Here is a 22,754-nt window from a genome sequence, read left to right on the forward strand (position 1 = left end):
TGCCAATTTGTGGAGGCTTTATTGTCTTCACAATTTATTGTTTCTTATCTGTGAAATGAAAATAAATAAGACCTCCTGAGATGAAAAGTGTGTACATAATCAACAGGATGCATCATACGCTGACTGTATCATTAGAGACGTTCAGATCCACCCTCCATTCCAATGGACGGATATTTAAAATAAGAAATCCAGAGTAAAAGCTGAAAATCTTTTCTGTGATTTTTGACATGTATATTAATATAACATCTCATGTTTACTATAAACACAGTTAAACACGAATTATGAACTTTAACAATATGATTAATAGACTGAAGCGTCCCTCACACTTCCTCCTTGCTTCACGGTCAGTTGTGCTTGTTAAAAAGGGGGCGTGGCTCTACTGCAGTCCACTTTAGATGATGAGACACACTTTGATTGGTTTATAGACATCCAATCAAATGAGTCTGTGAACTTGGGTGGAGTCACATGACAGTAATCATAGATCTAGACATCCTAGGAAAGTGACATCCACTGGAATAGACAGGGAATCTGAACAGGTTAATTTACCACAACACAAGCAGATAAATTCTAATGTCTTATTTTAATCAACCAACAGCTTAAGATATTAAGTTTATGTATGACAAAGAAAAACATCACATCTTTATATCTGAGAAGCTGAAACCAACAAAGAAGACGTTACAGTAACATTAAAAGTGACTTTGGTAACTTTTGGGGAAAATGCTTAAAGGTTGCATCCATGATAAGGTGACAGCATGAGAATAATACATATCATTATTTTCTCTATAACTTGTTTGTATATGTTTGACACATCACAGGGAGACAACACATTTTCTGGATGCAACATTATTCTCAAATTAAGACATTTTTCCTCATAAAAATACATTTTAAAAGATTTAACAAAACATTAAAGGCTCTTTTTTAAGGTGTTTTGTTTTCATTGGAGTTGCCTTCAGTAGAATCCTATTTTATCTCATCTTATAGTATCTTAATATTTACAAAATCATATCGTATATTACCTTATCTAAAACTATTATATGTATAAAATGCCAGAAAATAGTGAAATATGTTTGTCAAAGTTTCCAACAGCCCAAACAGATAAATCCTAATGTCTTGTTTTAATCGACCAACAGCAACAACATTACACTTATAATAATATATGACAAAGAAAAGCATCAAATATTCATATTTGAGAAGCTGCAACCAGCAAATATTTGGCATTTGTGCTTGAAAGATGTAACAGTAACATAAAAAGTCACATAAACAATTTCAGATGACGATTTATTGACTATTGTAAATTATTCCCTTCAGATGGGTGTTTTTCCAACTGCTGCTAAGACCGTGTTGGTTAAGTCCCTTCTGAAGAGGAATGGTTTGGATGTTATGGACCCCAATAATTACAGACCAGTATCCAATCTGCCATTTTTAAGTAAGATTTTAGAGAAGCTTGTTTTTAATCAGTTCAATGATTTTACCATTTCCAAAAAATATCCATGAGAAATTCCAGTCTGGTTTTAGAGCTAAACACAGTACTGAGACTGCACTTGTTAAGGTTGTAAATGACCTCAGATGTACACTGGACATGAGAAAACTTGCAGTCCTGGTTTTATTAGACGTAAGTGCAGCTTTTGATGCTGTTGATCATGGAATACGTTTAAATCGACTTCACAGCTTGATTGGTTTATCTGATACTGTTTTTAACTGGGTTCAATCCTATCTTAGCAACAGAGATTTTTTTGTAAGTTTTAATGAATGTTCATCTATGAGCCATGAACTGAATTGTGGTGTCCCCCAAGGCTCAATTTTAGGTCCACTTCTTTTTAATCTCTACATGCTGCCACTCGGTGACGTCATCAGGAGACACGGTATAAATTTCCACAGTTATGCGGATGATACACAGCTTTACATTGCCGTGTCTCCTGATGACACAGGGCCAATTGATGCCCTTTTTAACTGTATTTTAGACATTAAGTCATGGATGGCAGAAAACTTCTTGCAGCTCAACCAGGACAAAACAGAAGTACTGGTTATCGGTCCTGAAGCACTGAGGGAAAAACTGAATTTTAAACTAAGCACTAGAATTAAAACCATCTGATGAAGTTAAGAATCTAGGTGTGGTCTTCGACTCAAACTTAACCTTTGAACACCACATCAGACGTATCACCAAGAACGGTTTTTATCATCTCAAAGACATTGCCAAAGTGTGTCCATTTCTCTCTAAAGCCAACATAGAGACATAATTCATGCTTTTATTACCTGTAGGATTGATTATTGTAATGCTCTTCTTTCTGGTCTTCCTATAAAGAATATTACACCATTACATCTACTCCAGAACTCAGCGGCACGAGTGCCAACGAAGACCAGAAAGAGAGCTCACATTACACCTATTTTAAAGTCTCTGCACTGGTTACCTGTGTGCTTCAGGATTGATTTTAAGATTCTTTTATTGGTTTTTAAAGCTCTTAATGGTCTTAGTCCATCTTATTTACCAGATTTGCTTTTAACTTATGAGCCATCCAGAACTCTCAGGTCTTCAGATAGAGGTCTTTTATTAATTCCTAAAGTTAGAACAAAAACTCACGGCAAAGCAGCTTTTTATTATTATGCTCCACGCCTGTGGAACAGCCTTCCTGAAGACATGAGAGCAGCTGCTAGTGTGGACATTTTTAAAAGCAAACTTAAGATTTATTTTTTTAGCCTGGCTTTAGATGAAATTTTATTCATAGTTTTTAGAATATCATTTCCTCTTAATTATATATTTTAATTTAGTCTTTTAGTTTACTTAGCCTTTTTATTGTATCATTTTAGTTGTTTATTTTATGTTCTCATATTAATGCTAACTTTTTAACTTTGCTTTGAACTATTTTTATTAAGTCATCTTTTAATTATTGTTATTATTATTATTATTCATTTATCTATTTAATTACTTATTTCTAGCCCCTTTTATTTATTTGGTTTCATCCAGTCTCTGGTGTTTCCTCACTGCAAATTACTGACAGTAAGATAGCGCTTCAGTTGCCTTCCTTCCAGTGCGTATACATGTGTTATGTGTGAGAGAAGGTGTGTGTGTGCGCGTGTGTGCGCGCATGTGTGTGCATGTGTGTGGGTGGTTTTGGGTTTTGTTTGTTTTGTTTTGCTTGATTTTATTGTGCAAAGCACTTTGTGCTACATTTGAATGTATGTAAAGTGTTATATAAATAAAGTCTGATTGATTGAAACTCCTTAAAGTTTGTAATAAGGTGACAGCATGAGAAAAAATACATGTAATTAATTTCTATACAACTCATTTGAAGATGTTTTGACACATTACAGGGAGACAACAAATAGTTTTAGACACAATTTTACCCTTAAATAAAGAAAGAAATTCATTCATTCATTTTCTGTAACCACTTATCCTGTTGGGGGTCGCGGGGGGGCTGGAGCCTATCCCAGCTGAGGCGGGGTTCACCCTGGACAGGTCACCAGACTATCACAGGGCTGACACATAGAGACAGACAACCATTCACACTCACATTCACACCTACGGACAATTTAGAGTCACCAATTAACCTGCATGTCTTTGGACTGTGGGAGGAAGCTGGAGCACCTGGAGGAAACCCACGCTGACACAGGGAGAACATGCACAGAGGGCTCCCCCACCCCAGGGTTCAAACCAGGAACCCTCTTGCTGTGAGGCGACAATGCTAACCACTGCACCACTGTGCCATCCTAAAGAGAAAAAAATAGATTTTAAAGATATCACAAAACATCAGAGCTCATCTTTTTTAAAGGTGTTTGTTTTTGTTTCCTTGAGTCAAATCTTATTATAAAGTATCTTAACTTATTTTATCTCACAGTATTTGAAGTGAAAAATGTCAGGAAATAGTGAAAAAGGCTGAATTAATTTCCAACAGCCCAAACACATAAAGACTAATGTCTTGTTATAATTGACCAACAGTTTAAGATATTGAATTTGTGATAATTTATGACAAAGAAAATCATCAAGTCTTATATTTGAGAAGCTGGAACCAGCTTACAAAATGACTAAAAGGATAAAGTGATTGTTGAAATAGTTGCGACTGATGGATTAATCAGCTAATTGTTGCAGATCTATTCTGACCCATTACATGAAGACTTTAAGGAAAGAAATCCATTTGTCTCTGATGAAACCAAACACAACAATTCAGCCTTAAAGCTCATCTTTTTTGGTCTTCTTCTTCTTCTTCTTCTCTTCCTTGTGGAAGACTTTTCCATCTGGCTGCTTCCTCCAGCTCAGTTTGATGTTGTCACCCAGCCCCTGGTCCTTCAGCTTCTGTTTGAGCTGAGACACAAAACTCCTCATCATTATCATCACTCACATACACAGATTACATTCTGCATTCTTATTTATATTGGACTCATCTGGAAGCTCTATTTTAGGAGCACTCTGCTTCATATATACTTGTTTTTCCTAAGGTGGTGCCGACCTGTTGGTCTGTTGTAGATTTTTCTTCTCTTGTAAACTCTCTGTCTTTTCTCAGATTGCTGGATTGTATTTGTACAGTTTCCTGCTGCATTTGGTGGCAGATAGTGAAGTTTCTGCTGACTGTTGATTCTTCATTAGTCACACATCAATAAGGCCTGCAGAGTGGCACTAACACACTCTTTACTTCTGCACATATGGATTGGCACAATGCTCAAGTCATGTCCTGTATGTCACCAAAGTATTGTAATGTATATCATGTATATAGCTTCTGAATGTCATTTATTAAATGTTCTTATTTTACTGTATTTATGATTTTAAATAGCTCTTTATCTGTTTCCTCCTCAGTCTGTTTCTTGTACTGCTGCAATGTGGATTTCCTCTCTGGGGATCAATAAAGTTGGGTTTTTTTATTTGCTTTCAGAGTCAATTGATTGGTTTTGAATCAAATTAGAAAACATGATTTACCTTCTTCAAGGTGTCCTCCATCACAGCAGGGTCATTCGGATCCAGAGAGGAGTCCTGTGTGTGAAACTTCAGTCTGAACACTTGTTTTGTCGTAGCTGTGGAAACATTTCAGAATTTCATCAGTTTAATCACTAACAGGGAAAATGTGGTAGTTACATCCTCCATCTGTTGCATGTTTTCAGCATTAAGTCGACACAAACTGATCATCTGCAGCTGATCACCACTGCTGCTCACTTTACAAACAACTCCATAAAAATGATCAGCATCATGAGGGTTAAAATTTATTGTCCGGGACTTGATCACAACAACAATCTGTCCTTTAACGCTGAGAAAACAAAAGAGCTTATCACTGACTTCAGAAAAATGAAAACTGTTCAGCCACCTGTTGACATAAACAACACCCCTGTTGAAATTGTTAACAGCTTCAAGTTCTTAGGCATCCAGATCACCAGCTCCCTCTCCAGGTCTCTGAACACCAGTTGTGTCATCAAAACAGAGACTTGACTTTCTGAGGTGTGTGAGGAAACACAGCATGTCAACAAAAACCCTCATCTACTTCTACCAGTCCAAAATAGGAAGCACCTTGACTGGATGCATACTGGTATGGTTTGGCAGCATAACAGCACAGGATCATAAACACCTGATGAGGATGGTGAAAATAGCATCAATAATCATAGGATCACCATTACATCAGATACAGGACATGTACACCACCTGCTGGAGGAAGAAAGCACTTTGTATTTTAAAGGACACTAGTCACCCAGCACACAGCCTTTTCTCTTATCTTCACTCAGGGAAGCATCTGCAGAGCATCAGAGCTCCAACCTCCCGCCTCAGAGATAGTTTTTACCCCCAGGCGGTCAGACTACTGAACAGGAGCACTTAAAGACTGTGGATGCTGTGGATTATTCATATATGTTTATTATATGCTGCTGTTATATGTTGCTATAGAAATCCAAATACAATTTGAATAACGGGTCAGAACTCACGTGTGCTGTAGCAAATGAACACTCTCCTGATGGCACAGGACAAGTCTCCCCATTGTCCAGAGTAGAGGAACATGTGAACCACACAATGCTCAGTCCCTCCTTTGTTATCAGGTTCCCACAGTACCCAGGGCCTAAATGAGGAGCTACTTCCATCCGACCACTTCCAGGAGTCTCTGAAGAGGCCGATCCAGACACGTTCTCCTGCAGGTATCAGCTCCTGTACCTTCTGGTTCTCTGTCATGTTCCTCACACTGGTCAGGTCTGTGTAGTTTACTCTGCAGTGGCTCTGGGCCTCAGTCCATGTCATGGATTTGGTGATGAGGATAAATGTCACATCCGACCCTGAAAATAGAGCACAGTGAGGCGCTGTGTAGAGGCACCGTAACATACAGCCTCCCATCCATGCCTCTCTGTGGTACTTTTCAAACCATTATATAATATTGATAAACTAATGAATATGTAATAATAACAAAGTAAAACATTATCATCTTAACAAATAAAATAAATCAGTAACAGTATTTCTGAACCACACACACACACACACACTGTGTGCACGTGAACATACAAGTGTCCAGTCTGTCCATATCAGCCCTCTGTGATGTCATCAGGAGACACACTGAGCTGTTTTACTGTTTCCATTTGTTCTGTCTTATTCTCAGCCTGTCAGTCACCTTTAAAGCACTTTGAACTGCTCTCACCTGTATGAAAGGTGCTACAAATAAAGTTGGTTTGATGGATTGACTGATACTACAGAGGCCCAAATAATGAAAACAAAGAGGCAAAGAGAAGCAGAGAAGGAAAACTTCACTACTTCATATTCTCACCTCTGACATATGAGCAGACGACCTTAAGGCTGTTACTACACAGGAGGTCGTTCCATAGTCCATCCTCATCCATCGCTGTGCAGTGTTCTGCACTGTTAATATTGCTTGGTTCTCCAGCCCTCCATCGTCTGAACTCTGTCTCCCCGTGTTTGTAGAAACTTGTGTCTGACAGTGACCACCTCCAGCTGTACGTGCCTCTGTACAGTCCAATCCAGACTTCTTCATACTAATATTTGACAGTGAGATAAAGAATTAGACTTCGCTCTAGCTTTTGTTCAAGGCAACATTTTTACATAAACTTGCCATTAACAGTCTTGATGCTGCCTGTCAGTCTGATCCTCCACCACTTTATTACAGGATTTTACAGCTGAGAGATTCAATGTGTAAAACTCTTAAAGGACAGGTTCATAAAATTTAAGTCTGTCTTCAAACAACATTCAGGAGCTCATATGAACAGTGAAACAAGTTTTGCCTCCTGTAATCATTCCTGCTGTTCATACTAGACATTAAGAGATCCCCTGCTAATGCACTTTCAGTGTAACTGATGTTGTAGCAACTTGAAATATAATAACAGCCCATAATGAAATGATTTAAATGTAATAATCAGCACATAATGTAAGAAAAACATTAGCACATACCATGATAACAGTTTTGTAATAACACTGGTGTCATGTGAAATTAGAAGAGTTTCTTTGCTCTAAGAAAACAAGGAGAGTACTCTTTGTTTTTTGAAATTATTACACCATACACTGAATTAATTACAGGTACATTATTCAACATATAGTTAATACTGTAATAGTTTTCCTATAATGTAATATCTTACTACATTATGCACAAAACTGTTATGTTAAAGGGCCAGTGTGTAATATTTGGCATGGTTTATTGTGAAATCTGAATCTGAATATTCTACCCATTAATATGTTTATACAAGTGTATAATCGCTATAAAATAAAATTCGTTTGGTTTTCGTAGCCTTACAATTATGCTTTTATATATATATATATATATATATATATATATATATATATATATATACACACACATATATATATATATATATATATATATATACACACATATATATATATATATGTGTATATATATATATACAGCACAGGCCAAAAGTTTGGACACACCTTCTCATTCAATGCGTTTTCTTTATTTTCATGACTATTTACATTGTAGATTCTCACTGAAGGCATCAAAACTATGAATGAACACATGTGGAGTTATGTACTTAACAAAAAAAGGTGAAATAACTGAAAACATGTTTTATATTCTAGTTTCTTCAAAATAGCCACCCTTTGCTCTGATTACTGCTTTGCACACTCTTGGCATTCTCTCCATGAGCTTCAAGAGGTAGTCACCTGAAATGGTTTTCCAACAGTCTTGAAGGAGTTCCCAGAGGTGTTTAGCACTTGTTGGCCCCTTTGCCTTCACTCTGCGGTCCAGCTCACCCCAAACCATCTCGATTGGGTTCAGGTCCGGTGACTGTGGAGGCCAGGTCATCTGCCGCAGCACTCCATCACTCTCCTTCTTGGTCAAATAGCCCTTACACAGCCTGGAGGTGTGTTTGGGGTCATTGTCCTGTTGAAAAATAAATGATCGTCCAACTAAACGTAAACCGGATGGGATGGCATGTCGCTGCAGGATGCTGTGGTAGCCATGCTGGTTCAGTGTGCCTTCAATTTTGAATAAATCCCCAACAGTGTCACCAGCAAAACACCCCCACACCATCACACCTCCTCCTCCATGCTTCACAGTGGGAACCAGGCATGTGGAATCCATCCGTTCACCTTTTCTGCGTCTCACAAAGACACGGCGGTTGGAACCAAAGATCTCAAATTTGGACTCATCAGACCAAAGCACAGATTTCCACTGGTCTAATGTCCATTCCTTGTGTTTCTTGGCCCAAACAAATCTCTTCTGCTTGTTGCCTCTCCTTAGCAGTGGTTTCCTAGCAGCTATTTGACCATGAAGGCCTGATTGGCGCAGTCTCCTCTTAACAGTTGTTCTAGAGATGGGTCTGCTGCTAGAACTCTGTGTGGCATTCATCTGGTCTCTGATCTGAGCTGCTGTTAACTTGCCATTTCTGAGGCTGGTGACTCGGATGAACTTATCCTCAGAAGCAGAGGTGACTCTTGGTCTTCCTTTCCTGGGTCGGTCCTCATGTGTGCCAGTTTCCTTGTAGCGCTTGATGGTTTTTGCGACTCCACTTGGGGACACATTTAAAGTTTTTGCAATTTTCCGGACTGACTGACCTTCATTTCTTAAAGTAATGATGGCCACTCGTTTTTCTTTAGTTAGCTGATTGGTTCTTGCCATAATATGAATTTTAACAGTTGTCCAATAGGGCTGTCGGCTGTGTATTAACCTGACTTCTGCACAACACAACTGATGGTCCCAACCCCATTGATAAAGCAAGAAATTCCACTAATTAACCCTGATAAGGCACACCTGTGAAGTGGAAACCATTTCAGGTGACTACCTCTTGAAGCTCATCGAGAGAATGCCAAGAGTGTGCAAAGCAGTAATCAGAGCAAAGGGTGGCTATTTTGAAGAAACTAGAATATAAAACATGTTTTCAGTTGTTTCACCTTTTTTTGTTAAGTACATAACTCCACGTGTTCATTCATAGTTTTGATGGCTTCAGTGAGAATCTACAATGTAAATAGTCATGAAAATAAAGAAAACGCATTGAATGAGAAGGTGTGTCCAAACTTTTGGCCTGTACTGTATGTATATATAGCAAGGGCCTTGCTTTAGAGAGATTGCCATCTTGTGCCACCATGTATGTACGGCAGCCCTAGCGGACAATCCAGCCAGCCAGAGAACGCGTTTTGCGTATATAAATAAACCAACGAAGACAGCGGAAGGAAGGACGAAGGAGGAGGAAACAGCAGAGAGTGTTAGCAGTTCATCGACAGAGTAGTGAAAAGTTTTTTTAGTTATAAAGTTTGCGAATGGACCACACTTACCACGCAACAGGAGAGAATGAACCCGAACCGTCATCTGCGAGGAAAAGAAGACGCAACTTCACTCCTTGTGATGCACTCTCTGCGGTGCTTTTCCTCCTGATGATATATCTCCCCAACGATGGCAGCAGTAGCACCGAATCCCATTCTGTGCAGCAAAATGGGAGCGGAGGATTCAGCCTCTCTTCTCGCCCGCTCAGCATCCAAGACATGGAATTCCTCATCTGTATGCTCCGGCTCAAACAGGTATGGCTCTGGATCTGTGTCTGCTACAAGAAACTCTTCAAAATCGCGTTCAAAGTCGTCCATTGCAGCTACTATAGTCCGGAGATATTGCTAGGCTAAATAAACAGCTGAGCTCTGTTTACAGGCTACGCTGTCAGTCAGTGTGCGGGCTGGAGATTGGTGGAGCAGAGAGGGGAGGGGGGTCCCCACTCAGAATGGTAAACGAGTATGTGTGTATGGAGTGTGTGTGTTACGCTAGAAGAGTCAGAGTTTGGGACGGAGTCTTTTACCCCCTGGAGTGTTACCGGAGTTTTTGGAGTGCTCACATAAACGGGCCTTTTTCCCGAACGCTCCTCTGGTCTCCTGCGCGTGAGGGATTCATTACAATATCGTAACATGGCTTAGATTTCTAAATAAACATTCACCTCGTCGCTAGATAGACCTACTCCTGAAAAACTCGTGTCTGCGCAAGGCTTTTTGTCCCTACGAGACCACCGTCATTTACCCAATGGGAGGGGTGAGCGAGTGAGCCCTGCAATCTAGAATTTGACCACTGATGTCACTGTTTTCAACGGTTTTCAACCCATTTTACACACTGGCCCTTTAAGCACTCAGGATTTTCTTAAATTATATGCTGATTGTTACATTTTGAGCTCAACAGGGAAATGGTGGGTGTTTCTCAAAGTCAAGGATCCTTTCTTGGTAGGATGAGTCCTTCCAAGGAGGGATCCTCCACAGGCAAGGCAAGAGTCCTTCCTAGCATTCAGTGGACACACATTGAAACAGGCTAACAAGTGTCCCCAGGTGTTGGTCACTAACCCTCAGCAGACTGAGGGGTTTCTGGGTACTGTGATTATTTTGGCACTCTCTAATGTTGTTGTACCATTTTAATAAATGTAGCAGTATTTTCAGAGTCACACGACTTTTAGGGAGAATATATTTCTGGATCATACTGAAGAGTAAAGTGGGATTTATACTTTTGCAGCAGAGCCTACGCACGTCGCCCACTCACGTCGCCTACACCATTGTGAGCATTTATACTTGTGCGGTGGTGTGTCTGTGTCACTCTGCAGTTACACCTTCAAAACACTAGTTCAAACACTAGTTTCTGTGCAGTGCTGTAAAGTCATGAAACAATTTCAAACACAAGAACACAAATCAGCTTCACTATAACTCGCAGCATTCACAGACAAACACTTGTCTTTATCTGGAAACATTTCCCCACAAATACAACATGCTAACATTATTAGCACAAGCCTATGGCATTTTACATTGTATAAATTAGCCTAGCGGCAAGCTGAAAATCTCCTCTGCTCATATGAAGCCAGGATAAATCACACACAGGACTTAAAATGCTAATTTATTCATTTGTTGTTTCTTTGCTGTGAAATTAAAGTAAACTGAGGGAAATGGTTTCAGTTTACAGAAATAGACAGGAGGTCTGCGTCGTGTGGTGTGTAGTTACATTTCTGGGGAGGGGCACGTCAGGCTATGGCGTAGGCTCCATGTCGACGCAGAGCCTACGCCATCGCTACAGCAACGGTTCAATGCAGAAGTATAAATTCCACCTAAGTGGAGTAATGAAGTAAAGACAACAGCTGACAAAAGTTCTAAATGATCATTTACAGTATGAACACAGACTCACACACAGAATCACACTGTGATTCCAAAGTGTTCCATGTTTTATGTGTGTGTCACCACACACTCCGCTACAGTATTATGAACAGATCTGATATGAAAGAGCTGACCTGCTGCCTGTATATGATACTGCTGTGTAATCTTTTGAAATATGTTCACCTCAAAACAAATGAGTGATGCTTTGACCTGCAGGATATTCCAGTGTCTTTACTGTGGCTGTTGTCACCGCCATTGCCCCAAAAAACACACTCCAACTGAAGCTGACAGAATGAGAGCAGTTATCATGTCGTTATCATGTGAATAGAAGAGGGGAGGTGGACACTTAGCGCTCCATCTCTGCTGTAAATGATTCTTTTAAAAACCTTCATGTTTTATCTAAATCATGTTATTATAAAAATCTCATTACATTGTAAAGTGTAAATTATGAGGTTTCTGTCAATATTTTCTTTTCACGCTTGTATGATAAAAACTCCTGAAGATATTAATCCAAATAAATGACATATTTATCTAAATCCTGCCGAGCTCTGCTGGCGCAGATTTCATCGAAGAGACCCCGCCTTCACCTCCAGCGAATCCTTTGCAAAGCATTGTGGGGACTTTATACCTGCTCAGGATAAACACATGCAAGAAAGAAGGAAGAAATTCAGAAGGATCCTTGACATTGGAACAGTCCTTCAGCGGGGGTCGATGACGTAGCATCCTTGAAATTCGGCTGTTTGAGGATCCTTCCCTGACTTTGAGAAACACCCATTGTCTGCTCAAACACCATGAGGGAAGTTTATACTAAAAACACTTTATACTTCTACTCTACTACATTTTACAGGAGATATTTACTATAGTTACTATGTAGGATCAGATTTTAATACTTTCAAACCACCTGTCACTGACACACTTATCAAAATGACTTTGAAATTAAAGGCAGAGAAAAGTGAACTCAAAAAGCTGTAACATACTGTGTCAGTCAGTTTGCTTGTATCTGTCATGTTGTTCAGGATCCTCACGTCCTCCATGTTGTCGACAGTAGCCAGGTCTGTGTATTTCTCTCTGCAGTAACTTTGTGCTTCAGTCCAGTTCTTCGGGTCGTAAACAAAATGGTACTGACGTTCAGCATGTGATGAGACAGCACACAGCCCTGCAGTGACACACATGCATAGTGATCAGATTCAGACTACAGATAACTTTTTATATCTCTTCACTTTTATTACATTTCAGTGTTCGCCCTGAGCCTCAGCATGTCACTGTTGTGAAATAAAACAACGATAAAAACATCTAAATACAGCCTGACTAACGTAGGCAATAACCCACTATTGAGCTTAACAACAAGTAAGCCAGTCTGGCGTACAATCACACCGTGTCCCTCCACCTTTCTGGCAGATTCAGGTTCACCGACAGCCTGGTGCGAGTGGAGACAGACACTCAACTGCTTTCCTTCTTCCACGTCTTCATAACCCAAAACTTAACTTAAAATAATGTCTGTGTCTCTCACATCACGGCACTGATAATTCTTTGAAAGAAATCTGACATGTGGTTTGGTGCTGCAGGAACACTGTGTGTGCAAAGAGCTGCAGCCGCTGCACGCAGCTGTTCTCTGCGATTCCTTCAGAATATTTTACAATTACAATTTATTGATTTATTAAAGGTAGGGACAGTACATATTAATGAACATAGTACAGTAGTACATGTAAAAATGCCAGATTGTAGCCCACGGCTAATTTCCATCTGTCGTCCCTAGGCAGGTTGTTGTTACATTAGTTAACACATCAGTTACAAATTTTAAGGCGGTGGATTATATCTAAAAAATGTGATTTTAATTTTATGAACCAACAGTGAATATAGCAAATGTGAACCGGACCACAGGTCAAATTAAAGGGTTCTGATGGGTAGATAACAAAAGAATGTAGAATACAAATATGTTTGTAAGAGGCTAAATTAAATGTCAATAAACCAAACTTCCCCCAGAACACTCTTCCTCCTCAGCACTCAAATCTAACTGAGGAACGTTTGACGAAGAAATTGTCCTCAGAGTGTGTCTGTGTGTCAGAGCGGCAACAAGACATTTGCGTCATAAATTGATGCAGAAAAATTCTCCAGAAAAAAGGAAATTAAGTATTTGATGCTGAAAAGGGCCCACACCCCCTCACTTAGTATGTGTCCCCACCCATGTTCAGACGAACATGTCTGACTGTATGACTGTGAGGATACTGAAATAAATAGTCTCAATAAATATGAGTAAAAGATGTGCTACTGTGTGTAATTTAAGGGGTGCCCTTTAGTGTTTGAGCACCAGACTTCAAAAATGTATTCAAATGTAAAACAAATAATCAAACAGGGGATATATCAAAGTGCTGTAACAGAAGAATAAACATTGATAAAAAAAACACTGACCTGCTGTGATGAGCAGAAGAACTGTGTCCATCTTGTTCGCTCTCAGTTTGTTTGAATGCGTGACTTCAGACTTGCAGCTGTTGAAATAGCTCCTGATGTTCAACACAAACGCCTCACAGTACCTCACTATAATTTTAACTTCATGCAAAGTGTTCTGACTAAACAATTATTTACATATTAGGCAATAAACTCAGCCGTTTTCCTTGTTTTCAAAGATATGTCTGACAGGCCTGCCATGTTGTTGGACTACAGCCACAAACAAACAGTGACCACACTCTGTAGTGAATGATCATTAGTCATTTAAAGGCAGTGACATTTCCATTACATTAGAAAGATTCATTCTACAATGGATCCACTTTTTCATACTTTAAAACATTTGGCAGGAGTGTTCTGCTGTACAAAGACAAAGTGTGTTACAAACTACATATTCTGTCAAAACTGAGTTAAGACCAGAATCTCACTTCTTGGCTTCTCCCGTGGTGAAACAACCTTTAACATGGCCTTCTTCACATGAAAAACATCTTTTAAAAAATAAGCAAAACACCTTTTTACTATATATGATAAAAGAGGGTTCCTAGTATGAATCCACAGTGGGGGTTCGAACCCTGGGTCCTTCTGTGCAGAGTCTGACCTCCCTGTGTCAGTGTGGGTTTCCTCCAGGTGCTCCAGCTTCCTCCCACAGTCCAAAGACATGCAGGTTAATTGGTGACTCTAAATTGTCCGTAGGTGTGAATGTGAGTGTGAATGGTTGTCTGTCTCTATGTGTCAGCCCTGTGATAGTCTGGTGACCTGTCCAGGGTGAACCCTGCCTCTCACCCAGTGTCAGCTGGGATAGGCTCCAGCACCATGGCGACCCCTAACAAGATAAACGGTTACGGAAAATGAGTAAATGAGTGTATAATAATAATAATAATAATAATAATAATATAATAACTTTATTTATATAGCACCTTTAAAAACAAAAGTTTACAAAGTGCTTTGACAAACAAAGCAAACACAGGATATCTATAGTAACAGAGGCCTCTAGTTTGGCAGACCGGGCGAGGCAGGGGCGCAGCGCACCTGCGCTTCGCCAGCTGGGTGTGGCCAGGCGGATTTTGCAGGTTTGGCACACCATGCACCTGGCGCAGCTACTCCTCTTTCCCACCTCCGTCCCTCCTACCTGTGCAAGTCGGAAAGAGGGAGGAGAGAAGGCGTGGAGTGGGTTTTACACACATCACACCAATCAAATGAGCCCCTCTCCTCGCCCTTAAATGCGCCGCCCGAAGGCGTAATGAGAGTTTACTCAATTCGCCATGGCAGAAGAGAGCAGCAGCATCAGACGGCCAAACTCCTCCCAGGAGGAAACTGATGTTTTGGTCCAGGAGGTCCACGCTTGCAGTGTCCCAATATACAGAACTGCGAGCAGACCTCCACGGGCTGATGGTGCAAAGGTAGCCTGGGAGGAGGTCACCACAACTGTAAATCAATGTTGCGTTTCTCTCGTGCGCGCGCGCTCTCTCTTTCTCTCTCGCAGTCTCACTCTGTTTAAGCTAAAATTGAGGTGAAGTTAAGCAAAACACAGACAGAATGACAAAGACAGAACGATAAAAGAGATACGTAAGAACAATAAAGGCAATAAAACTATTATTTCTAAATACTTAGAAACAAAAGAATAGAAGGATAAAAAGACAACATTGCATAATGACAACAGAATAACAAAGAATAAACAATTAAAAGGAATAGAATAAAATAAATAAAAAGAATAAATAAAAAGACGACATCACATAAAGGCAAGTCTATAAAAATGGGTTTTAAGAAGAGATTTAAAAGATGTTACTGATTCTACAAGCCTTATGTCCTCAGGCAGGTCGTTCCAAAGTCGAGGGGCCCTGATGGAAAAAGCGCGGTTGCCTTTAGATTTAAGTCTCAACTTTGGAACAGTCAGGAGGGCCCTGCCCGAGGATCTAAGGCTGCGTACTGGCTCATATGGGGTCAACATTTCTGCTATGTAACTTGGGACCAGACTCAGACAGGCTTTAAAAGTGATCAGTAAAATCTTAAAATCAATTCTAAAACGCACAGGGAGCCAATGGAGGGAAGCCAGGATTGGGGTGATGTGATGCCGTCTGTTAAAACCAGTAAGAACTGAATGCAGATTAATCAAACGCTGTCAGATATTAATTGTCAGACATCAGCTGAAGGGTTCCAAGACTGCATTTCGGCCCATGCTTTCTGCCTCCTTACTCTCCAGATGAACTGTTTACTTGCAGCAAATGAAAGCCTGCTAAAACGTGATTGGTCAACACTGCTTGGAATGCACATGGAAACCAGAATGTATCTGATACCAAAATCTTGTACTGCTGCCTACAGATTCTGCATGCAGATATCTGATTAAAGAGATTAGAGGATCACCTTAGTTGTTTGAATATATCCTCCTGGAACCTTGAATATCTGTGGTAAAATTCATGGCGTGTGATCGTATTGTTATCAAGATATTTCAGTGTGAACCACAAAGGCCAACCCCATGGTGGCGCTAGAGGAGAAGGTCAGGAATTCACCAAAGTCAGTTGGGTTCATCCTCTGAGGTTCATGAATTTCATACCAAAGCACAGCAAACCATCCAACAGTTGCGGAAATATATCAGTGTGGACCAAAGACCGGCCAACTTTGGCATCCATTGAGCCACGCTGCCAACATGGCTGAACATTAAAAGATAGTGAAACAGAACGTTTAACAACATGGCTATTATGCTTCTTCTTTGATACACCTCTAGTTACATAAATAATGGCATGTAGATGTTGACACTGTTTTCAGCAAGTTCCTCTTCGGAGTCATTTCTAACATTCAAATCATTTTGTGTTTGCATAAAGTCGGACTGGTCAAACCAGCAGAAAGAGGAAGTATCCAAATCCTTTACTTTCTTCACTGGAAACCAGCCTGTGGCTACATTTGGTACAATGCATCTCTTCTCTCTGTGTGAGAGGAATGGTTTTTGTACATGGTCTATGGAAGATAATGTAATAAGTAAAAGTACCAACACCACACTGTTAAAATACTTTCGAACGAAGTCCTGCATTGAAAATGGTACTTTAATAAAAGTATTTAATTATAATCAGAAAATGCACTTTAAATATCAAAGTAAAAGCAGTCAATGCAGAGAAATGGCTCACTGAGTGTGTTTGGTATGATACATCCTGCATACTATTATATAATTTATGAGATCATTATTACTCATGCATGAATGTTACAGCAGCTTTTGACTCTGGTACTTGGTCGAGGTGGAGCAATAATGGATTAATCTGCTGGTTATTTTCTTGATCAATTCATTTATTGTTTAGTTTGTAAAATGTAAGAAGAGAAAATATTGAGAAAGACCAGAGCTCACAGTGACGCCTTCAAATGTTAGTTTGTCCAGCCAACAGTTCAAACCTCAAAATGAAACCCGAATTAAATGAGTAATCAGTTATCAAAAAAAAATCCATCCATCCATCATGAGATATACAACCTCCCCAGTGTGTTTTAGGTCTACCCCGGGGTGTCGTACCAGTTGGGTGTGCCTGGGACACATCCGAAAGGGAAGCGCCTTGAGAATCCTGATCAGATGTTGAACCACCTCAACTGGCCCCTTTGGACACAAAGGAGAAGAGGCTGTACTCCGAGCTCTCTCTCCCCCCTCCGGGGTCTAGCCCAGACACCCTATGAAGGAATCTCATTTCGGCCACTTGTATCTTTGATCTCATTCTTTTGGTAAGTACCCAAAGCTCATGACACAGGTAAGGGATGGAATGTAGTTCATTCTGTAATTCAAAAACGACTGCATCACTGCTGACACCACACTGAACTGTCTGTCCAACTCATGCTATTACAAGTATACATGGGTTGCACATACAGTTGATGAAATTGGACCTGGGACATCAGTGTTTCCATTTCTAGCCTAGAGAGGTCTCTCTTCTTTGCTGTATCTCCATGTTGTAAACTCTAGGGGTGTGGCCTATTAACCCAGAATTTATTGGGGCAGAATTTGTAAATGATGATTGTTTTCAGTTGTCACATTTGTCAACACCCGATCGTTCCTATGCTGAAGATAGGAACGTTTCATGAGTTACACACAAATCCTCTCGTAAGATTTCTACGCTCAGATCTGCGCTGGTTTGTAAGTTAGGTTGATAAATGAGGGCTATTGTGAAGAACAAGCAGAAAAGCAAGTTGAAGATGACAGAAGAGTGGACTGAAAGATTAAAGCTCATCTTTTTTCGGACTGCTCTTCTTCCTTGTCTTCTTCTCTTCCTTGTGGAAGACTTTCCCATCTGGCTGCTTCCTCCAGCTCAGCTTGATGTCGTCATTCAGCCTCTGGTGCCTCAGCCTCTGTTTGAGCTGAGATACAAAAACATTTGCTTTCCTGAATATCACCAACAGAGAAAAACTCCTTACTAAACTGTAACTGCTTCATTGTTTGCATGATTTTTGACACATCTGCCCTCAATAATGGAGACATACATGCTTACGCTGCATATAGCATTTTTACAACGTTCTTAGTAGTCAGCCAAATCAAACAAATGACCTGGTCGTTCTGTTTATTGTAATATTAGAAATATTTACCTTCTTTAAGATGTCCTCCATCACAACAGGGTCATTCATATCCAGAGAGGAGTCCTGTGTCTCAAACCTCACCTTCATCACTTTCATTGCTTTCTTTGAAACAGGCACTGACACTTTAAACGATAGAGGAAAAATAAGGTATTACATTTTCCATCAGCTTAATCTCTAAAGGCAGCTGTTTTATGACCCAAGAAAATCTTAGCTTATCTTAGCATGGACCTTATTGCTGGTTTCTGCCGGTCTTGAGCCCAGTTCAGACTAAACATCCGCGACAAGACGAAACTGTTTTAGAACGTTGCAGAGAAAAGTAGCAGCAGTGTGAACTGGCCGGTCTGAGCTCGACTCAAGCTGGCTGATGGTGTCACCTGACACTCAGCTGGTCAGATGGCTGGCGGCTGGTTTTAAAGCACGTCGCCTGTTTCAACAGCCAATCAGCTTGTAGTGAAGTCTGCTGGTCAAGTCAAAATGGCCACAGATGATGTGTTTGCCTGCTGCAGCAGGTGCTCCATCCCCACAGAGCCCTCTGTTTCTGTCCTCACAGTGTGCCGGTGTCAGACGGTGGGTCGCTGCTGCTGCTGGCTGTATATGCTTATGCCCCGCCCACACACACACATTCTCATTGACTGATGAATTGGCGCTGGTTATTTATATTATTGTGGCGTATTGATTATGAATACAGTCCATCTGATGCTGGTTTTGTTTCATCACTGAAGCCAGTATCTCACTATCACTATCCTCATTCAGAGTTTAAGAAGCTACAAATTATATTCAGCCACAAAATAAGTCTGAAAAGCTGCAAATCAGAACGAAGTACAGAGAGTTGTTGACTAGAGATGATGCGCCGTCTCATGGTGGTCACTTCCTGTCAACGTTACAGATCAGAAGTACAGAGAGTTGTTGAGTAGAGATGATACACGTCTCATCTGGTTGCAGTGCGGCACATCTCAAGTAGTTGCTTGTTTCAGTTCGCCTCATCTTGAATCTTTGGTCTGAACTGGACTTATGACACAACAAAAACTCATCTGCAGCTGATCCCTACAGCATGTTAATTGTCCAAATATTTTCATGAACATTATCAACATTACAGATGTTAAAATGTATTATCTACATAACTTTATGAGTATGGACATTTTCTTTTGTCTTTGTTTGTTGTTTGAGGAGTTTGTCTACTGTATCTGCAAATAAAGTTAATCTAACTCCACATTTAAAGGCTAAATAAATGACAGCTTACCGCTGGAGCAAATGAACGCTCTCTCAAAGTCACAGTTCCAGTCCTCCCATCCTCCAGATTGGCCAAAGTCTGCAGCCACACAAGCCTCCTTTCCTTGGCTGTTATTAGGTTCCTTAGTTTCCAGTTTCCAGTACCTAAATGAGGAGGTACTTCCATCCGACCACTTCCAGGAGTCTCTGAAGAGGCCGATCCAGACACGTTCTCCTGCAGGTATCAGCTCCTGTACCTTCTGGTTCTCTGTCATGTTCCTCACACTGGTCAGGTCTGTGTAGTTTGCTCTGCAGTAGCTCTGGGCCTCAGTCCATGTCATGGAGGCGTCAGTGAGGACAAATGTCACATTAGACCCTGAAAATAGACCACAGTGAAGTGCTGTGAAAAGACACCATTGCATACAACATAAATACGTATTATTTAGTTTTTTATTTAGTTTTCAGGTTGTCCCTCCGTCCATTTGTCCATCCCATTCTCATGAATGTGATCTCAAGAACACCTTAAGGCAATATTTTCAAATCTGGCACAAACGTCCTCTGGCACTCAAGGATGAACTGATTAAAATTTGCCAGTCAAAGGTCAAAGTCACCGTGAAGTCACAAAAATTTTGTTTTTACCATAACTCAAGAATTCATACACTAATTATGACTAAATTTCACACAAGTGTCTCATGATGAAATCATGAAGTGATGATTATATCCCAAAGGTCAAAGGTCAGCATCACTGTGACATCATAATGTTCTGCAAAAACACTTTACTGGCAGATATTCAGAGTTGGAGATGTGTGTGAAGCATCCATGTTTTAGAATCTGTACCATCTTTGCAGCATTGTTGACTGTCATGGCTACATGAGTCTGGACAGGCATGGATGTAAACTGTAACTTGACTAGTTTACAAAGGCACACAACCACAGGCGGTAATTCTAGTTTTTGGATGGATGAATTATTTTTCTGATTTACTGAGCACATACAGTTTTTTTCCTTATGAATCTCAGCCTGAAGGTGAAATCACCATATATCTGTGTGCATATGAACATGCAGGCGTCCAGTCCCACATTCATCCATAAAGACACATCAGAGCTATTTTGCCTCCTTTTCTTGCACCTCTTTTGACTGAGACAGTGACGTAAAATGAACCTGTGTTAATATTCCAGCTGTAAGGGTCAACAAACGTTACATGAACCTGCTTCAGAGGCAAAGAGAAGCAGAGAAGGGTCAGAGGTCAAGAAACTAACTAAGTTAATATTCTCACCTCTGACATCTGAGCAGACTGCCTTATATTGCCATGCACATGGGGCATCATTCCAAAGGCCACTATCATACATCCATGTGCAGTGTTCTCCACTGTGTTCATTATTTGGCTCTCCAGATGACCATCGTCTGAACTCTGTCTCCCCGTCTTTGTAGTAACTTGTGTCAGACAGTGACCACCTCCAGCTGTCCACGTCATCGTACAGCCCTATCCAGGCTCGCTGAAAACAAGATTGAAAAAAATAATTAGACCTTGCTCTAGCTTTTGTTGAGAGTTTCAATTCTGTAAAACTCTTAAAGGTGAGGTTTAAAATTTTTAAAAACAAGTGATGGGGAACAAACTCGTTCTGTGTAAAATATATTCAAACATTGATGTGAAGTTAATCTGAGGCTTCATCTGTCTGTGGAGATCTTCCAAAGTTAGAGTCTTCCTCCTTTTGTTACCATCCCTCCACTGCAGCTCAACAGGGAAACACTGTCTGCTCAAACACCATGAGGGAAGTTTATACTAAAAACACTTTATACTTCTACTCTACGACATTTCACAGGGAGTACTGTACTTTTACTGTACTACACTTGGTAATTAGTTACTATGTAGGATCAGATTTTCACACTTTCAAACCACCTGTCTTTAACATTATTGTCAAAAATGACTTTTAAATGAAAGACAGAGCAAAGTGAACTAACGTTGTTTTCATCTCAGTAGACCATTCTGCTTCTATCTGCCATGTTGATCAGGGTCGTCACGTCCTCCATGTTGTCGACAGTAGCCAGGTCTGTGTATTTCTCTCTGCAGTAACTTTGTGCTTCAGTCCAGGTCTTCAGGTCATAAATAACATGGTACTGACGTTCAGCATGTGATGAGACAGCACACAGCCCTGCAGTGACACACATGCATAGTGATCAGATTCAGACTATAAATGACTTTTTATATCTCTTCACTTTGTCACGTCACATCAGAGTGTATTCAGACATGTCTTTGTCTTTGTAGTAACATCAGTCGTGGAATGTAACCGACTTTATACTTCTACTCCATTACATTTTACACTGCAGGTTTTTTTTTCAGATTTTACCTTAAAACATGACAAATGTAAACATTACATCGTCCTATATTAAAGCAGATGTCAGATGTCTTCAGTAACTGCTAACATGATCCAATACTTCACAAACAAACAAAGATTAAAGTACCATAAATCATTACAAATGTATGCATCTGTAAGTTGATGAATGATCTCATGAGCCCTCAGATTTATCTGGCGGCCCTTTGCAGGGACCCAACCCCTAGGTTGGTACCCACTGAACTAAACTAGCTAACTGTGTATAAAGAAATTAAAACTTGCTCTAACACCGAAGCTTCAGTATTAACGATCTAATAATGTTATAAAATCAGATCAGCGTCACACGAGACATTTTACTGCTGATTCTGTAAGCACATATAAATACATGAAGTCTGGAAAAACAGAAATATTTCAGTGCAAGTGGCCGACATGGTGACGGTGGCAGAACCCTCAGACCTGAGGCCTCGGTACTGTCGGTCTTTATCCAGCCGTGTGAAGAATGTGTGTATTCAGTCTGCATTAGTCCGTACATCAATTATTATAGTGCATCATAACATTTGTTAGCTTGGTAGCCACGAGGATTTCTCAGTGTACTGTCAGAAAAAAATATAAACAGTTATAAAACACTTACCTGCCATAATGAGCAGAACTGTGTCCATCTTTGTTTGCTGCTCTTTGTTTATCTTAATGTGTGACTTCAG

The 22,754-nt window shown here is 40.2% G+C and overlaps 2 protein-coding genes across 2 annotated transcripts; both read right to left on the bottom strand.

Moving 5' to 3' along the window:
• Window positions 1-14,786, bottom strand: LOC144464116 (macrophage mannose receptor 1-like). Its single transcript, XM_078169742.1, has 6 exons — window positions 13,943-14,786; window positions 12,511-12,689; window positions 6,720-6,945; window positions 5,896-6,237; window positions 4,907-5,001; window positions 1-4,297 (listed from the first exon to the last, which is right to left on the bottom strand). Exons 1-6 carry the CDS (start codon window positions 13,971-13,973, stop codon window positions 4,166-4,168), a joined length of 1,005 nt encoding a protein of 334 aa, XP_078025868.1. The 5' UTR covers window positions 13,974-14,786; the 3' UTR covers window positions 1-4,165.
• A 1,805-nt stretch (window positions 14,787-16,591) lies between these two features.
• Window positions 16,592-22,754, bottom strand: LOC117258608 (C-type mannose receptor 2-like). Its single transcript, XM_078170393.1, has 6 exons — window positions 22,685-22,754; window positions 21,704-21,873; window positions 20,997-21,216; window positions 19,755-20,099; window positions 18,524-18,636; window positions 16,592-18,298 (listed from the first exon to the last, which is right to left on the bottom strand). Exons 1-6 carry the CDS (start codon window positions 22,710-22,712, stop codon window positions 18,161-18,163), a joined length of 1,014 nt encoding a protein of 337 aa, XP_078026519.1. The 5' UTR covers window positions 22,713-22,754; the 3' UTR covers window positions 16,592-18,160.

Source organism: Epinephelus lanceolatus, chromosome 8 (genome assembly GCF_041903045.1).
Source record: "Epinephelus lanceolatus isolate andai-2023 chromosome 8, ASM4190304v1, whole genome shotgun sequence".
In the NCBI taxonomy this organism is placed as follows: Eukaryota; Metazoa; Chordata; class Actinopteri; order Perciformes; family Serranidae; genus Epinephelus; species Epinephelus lanceolatus.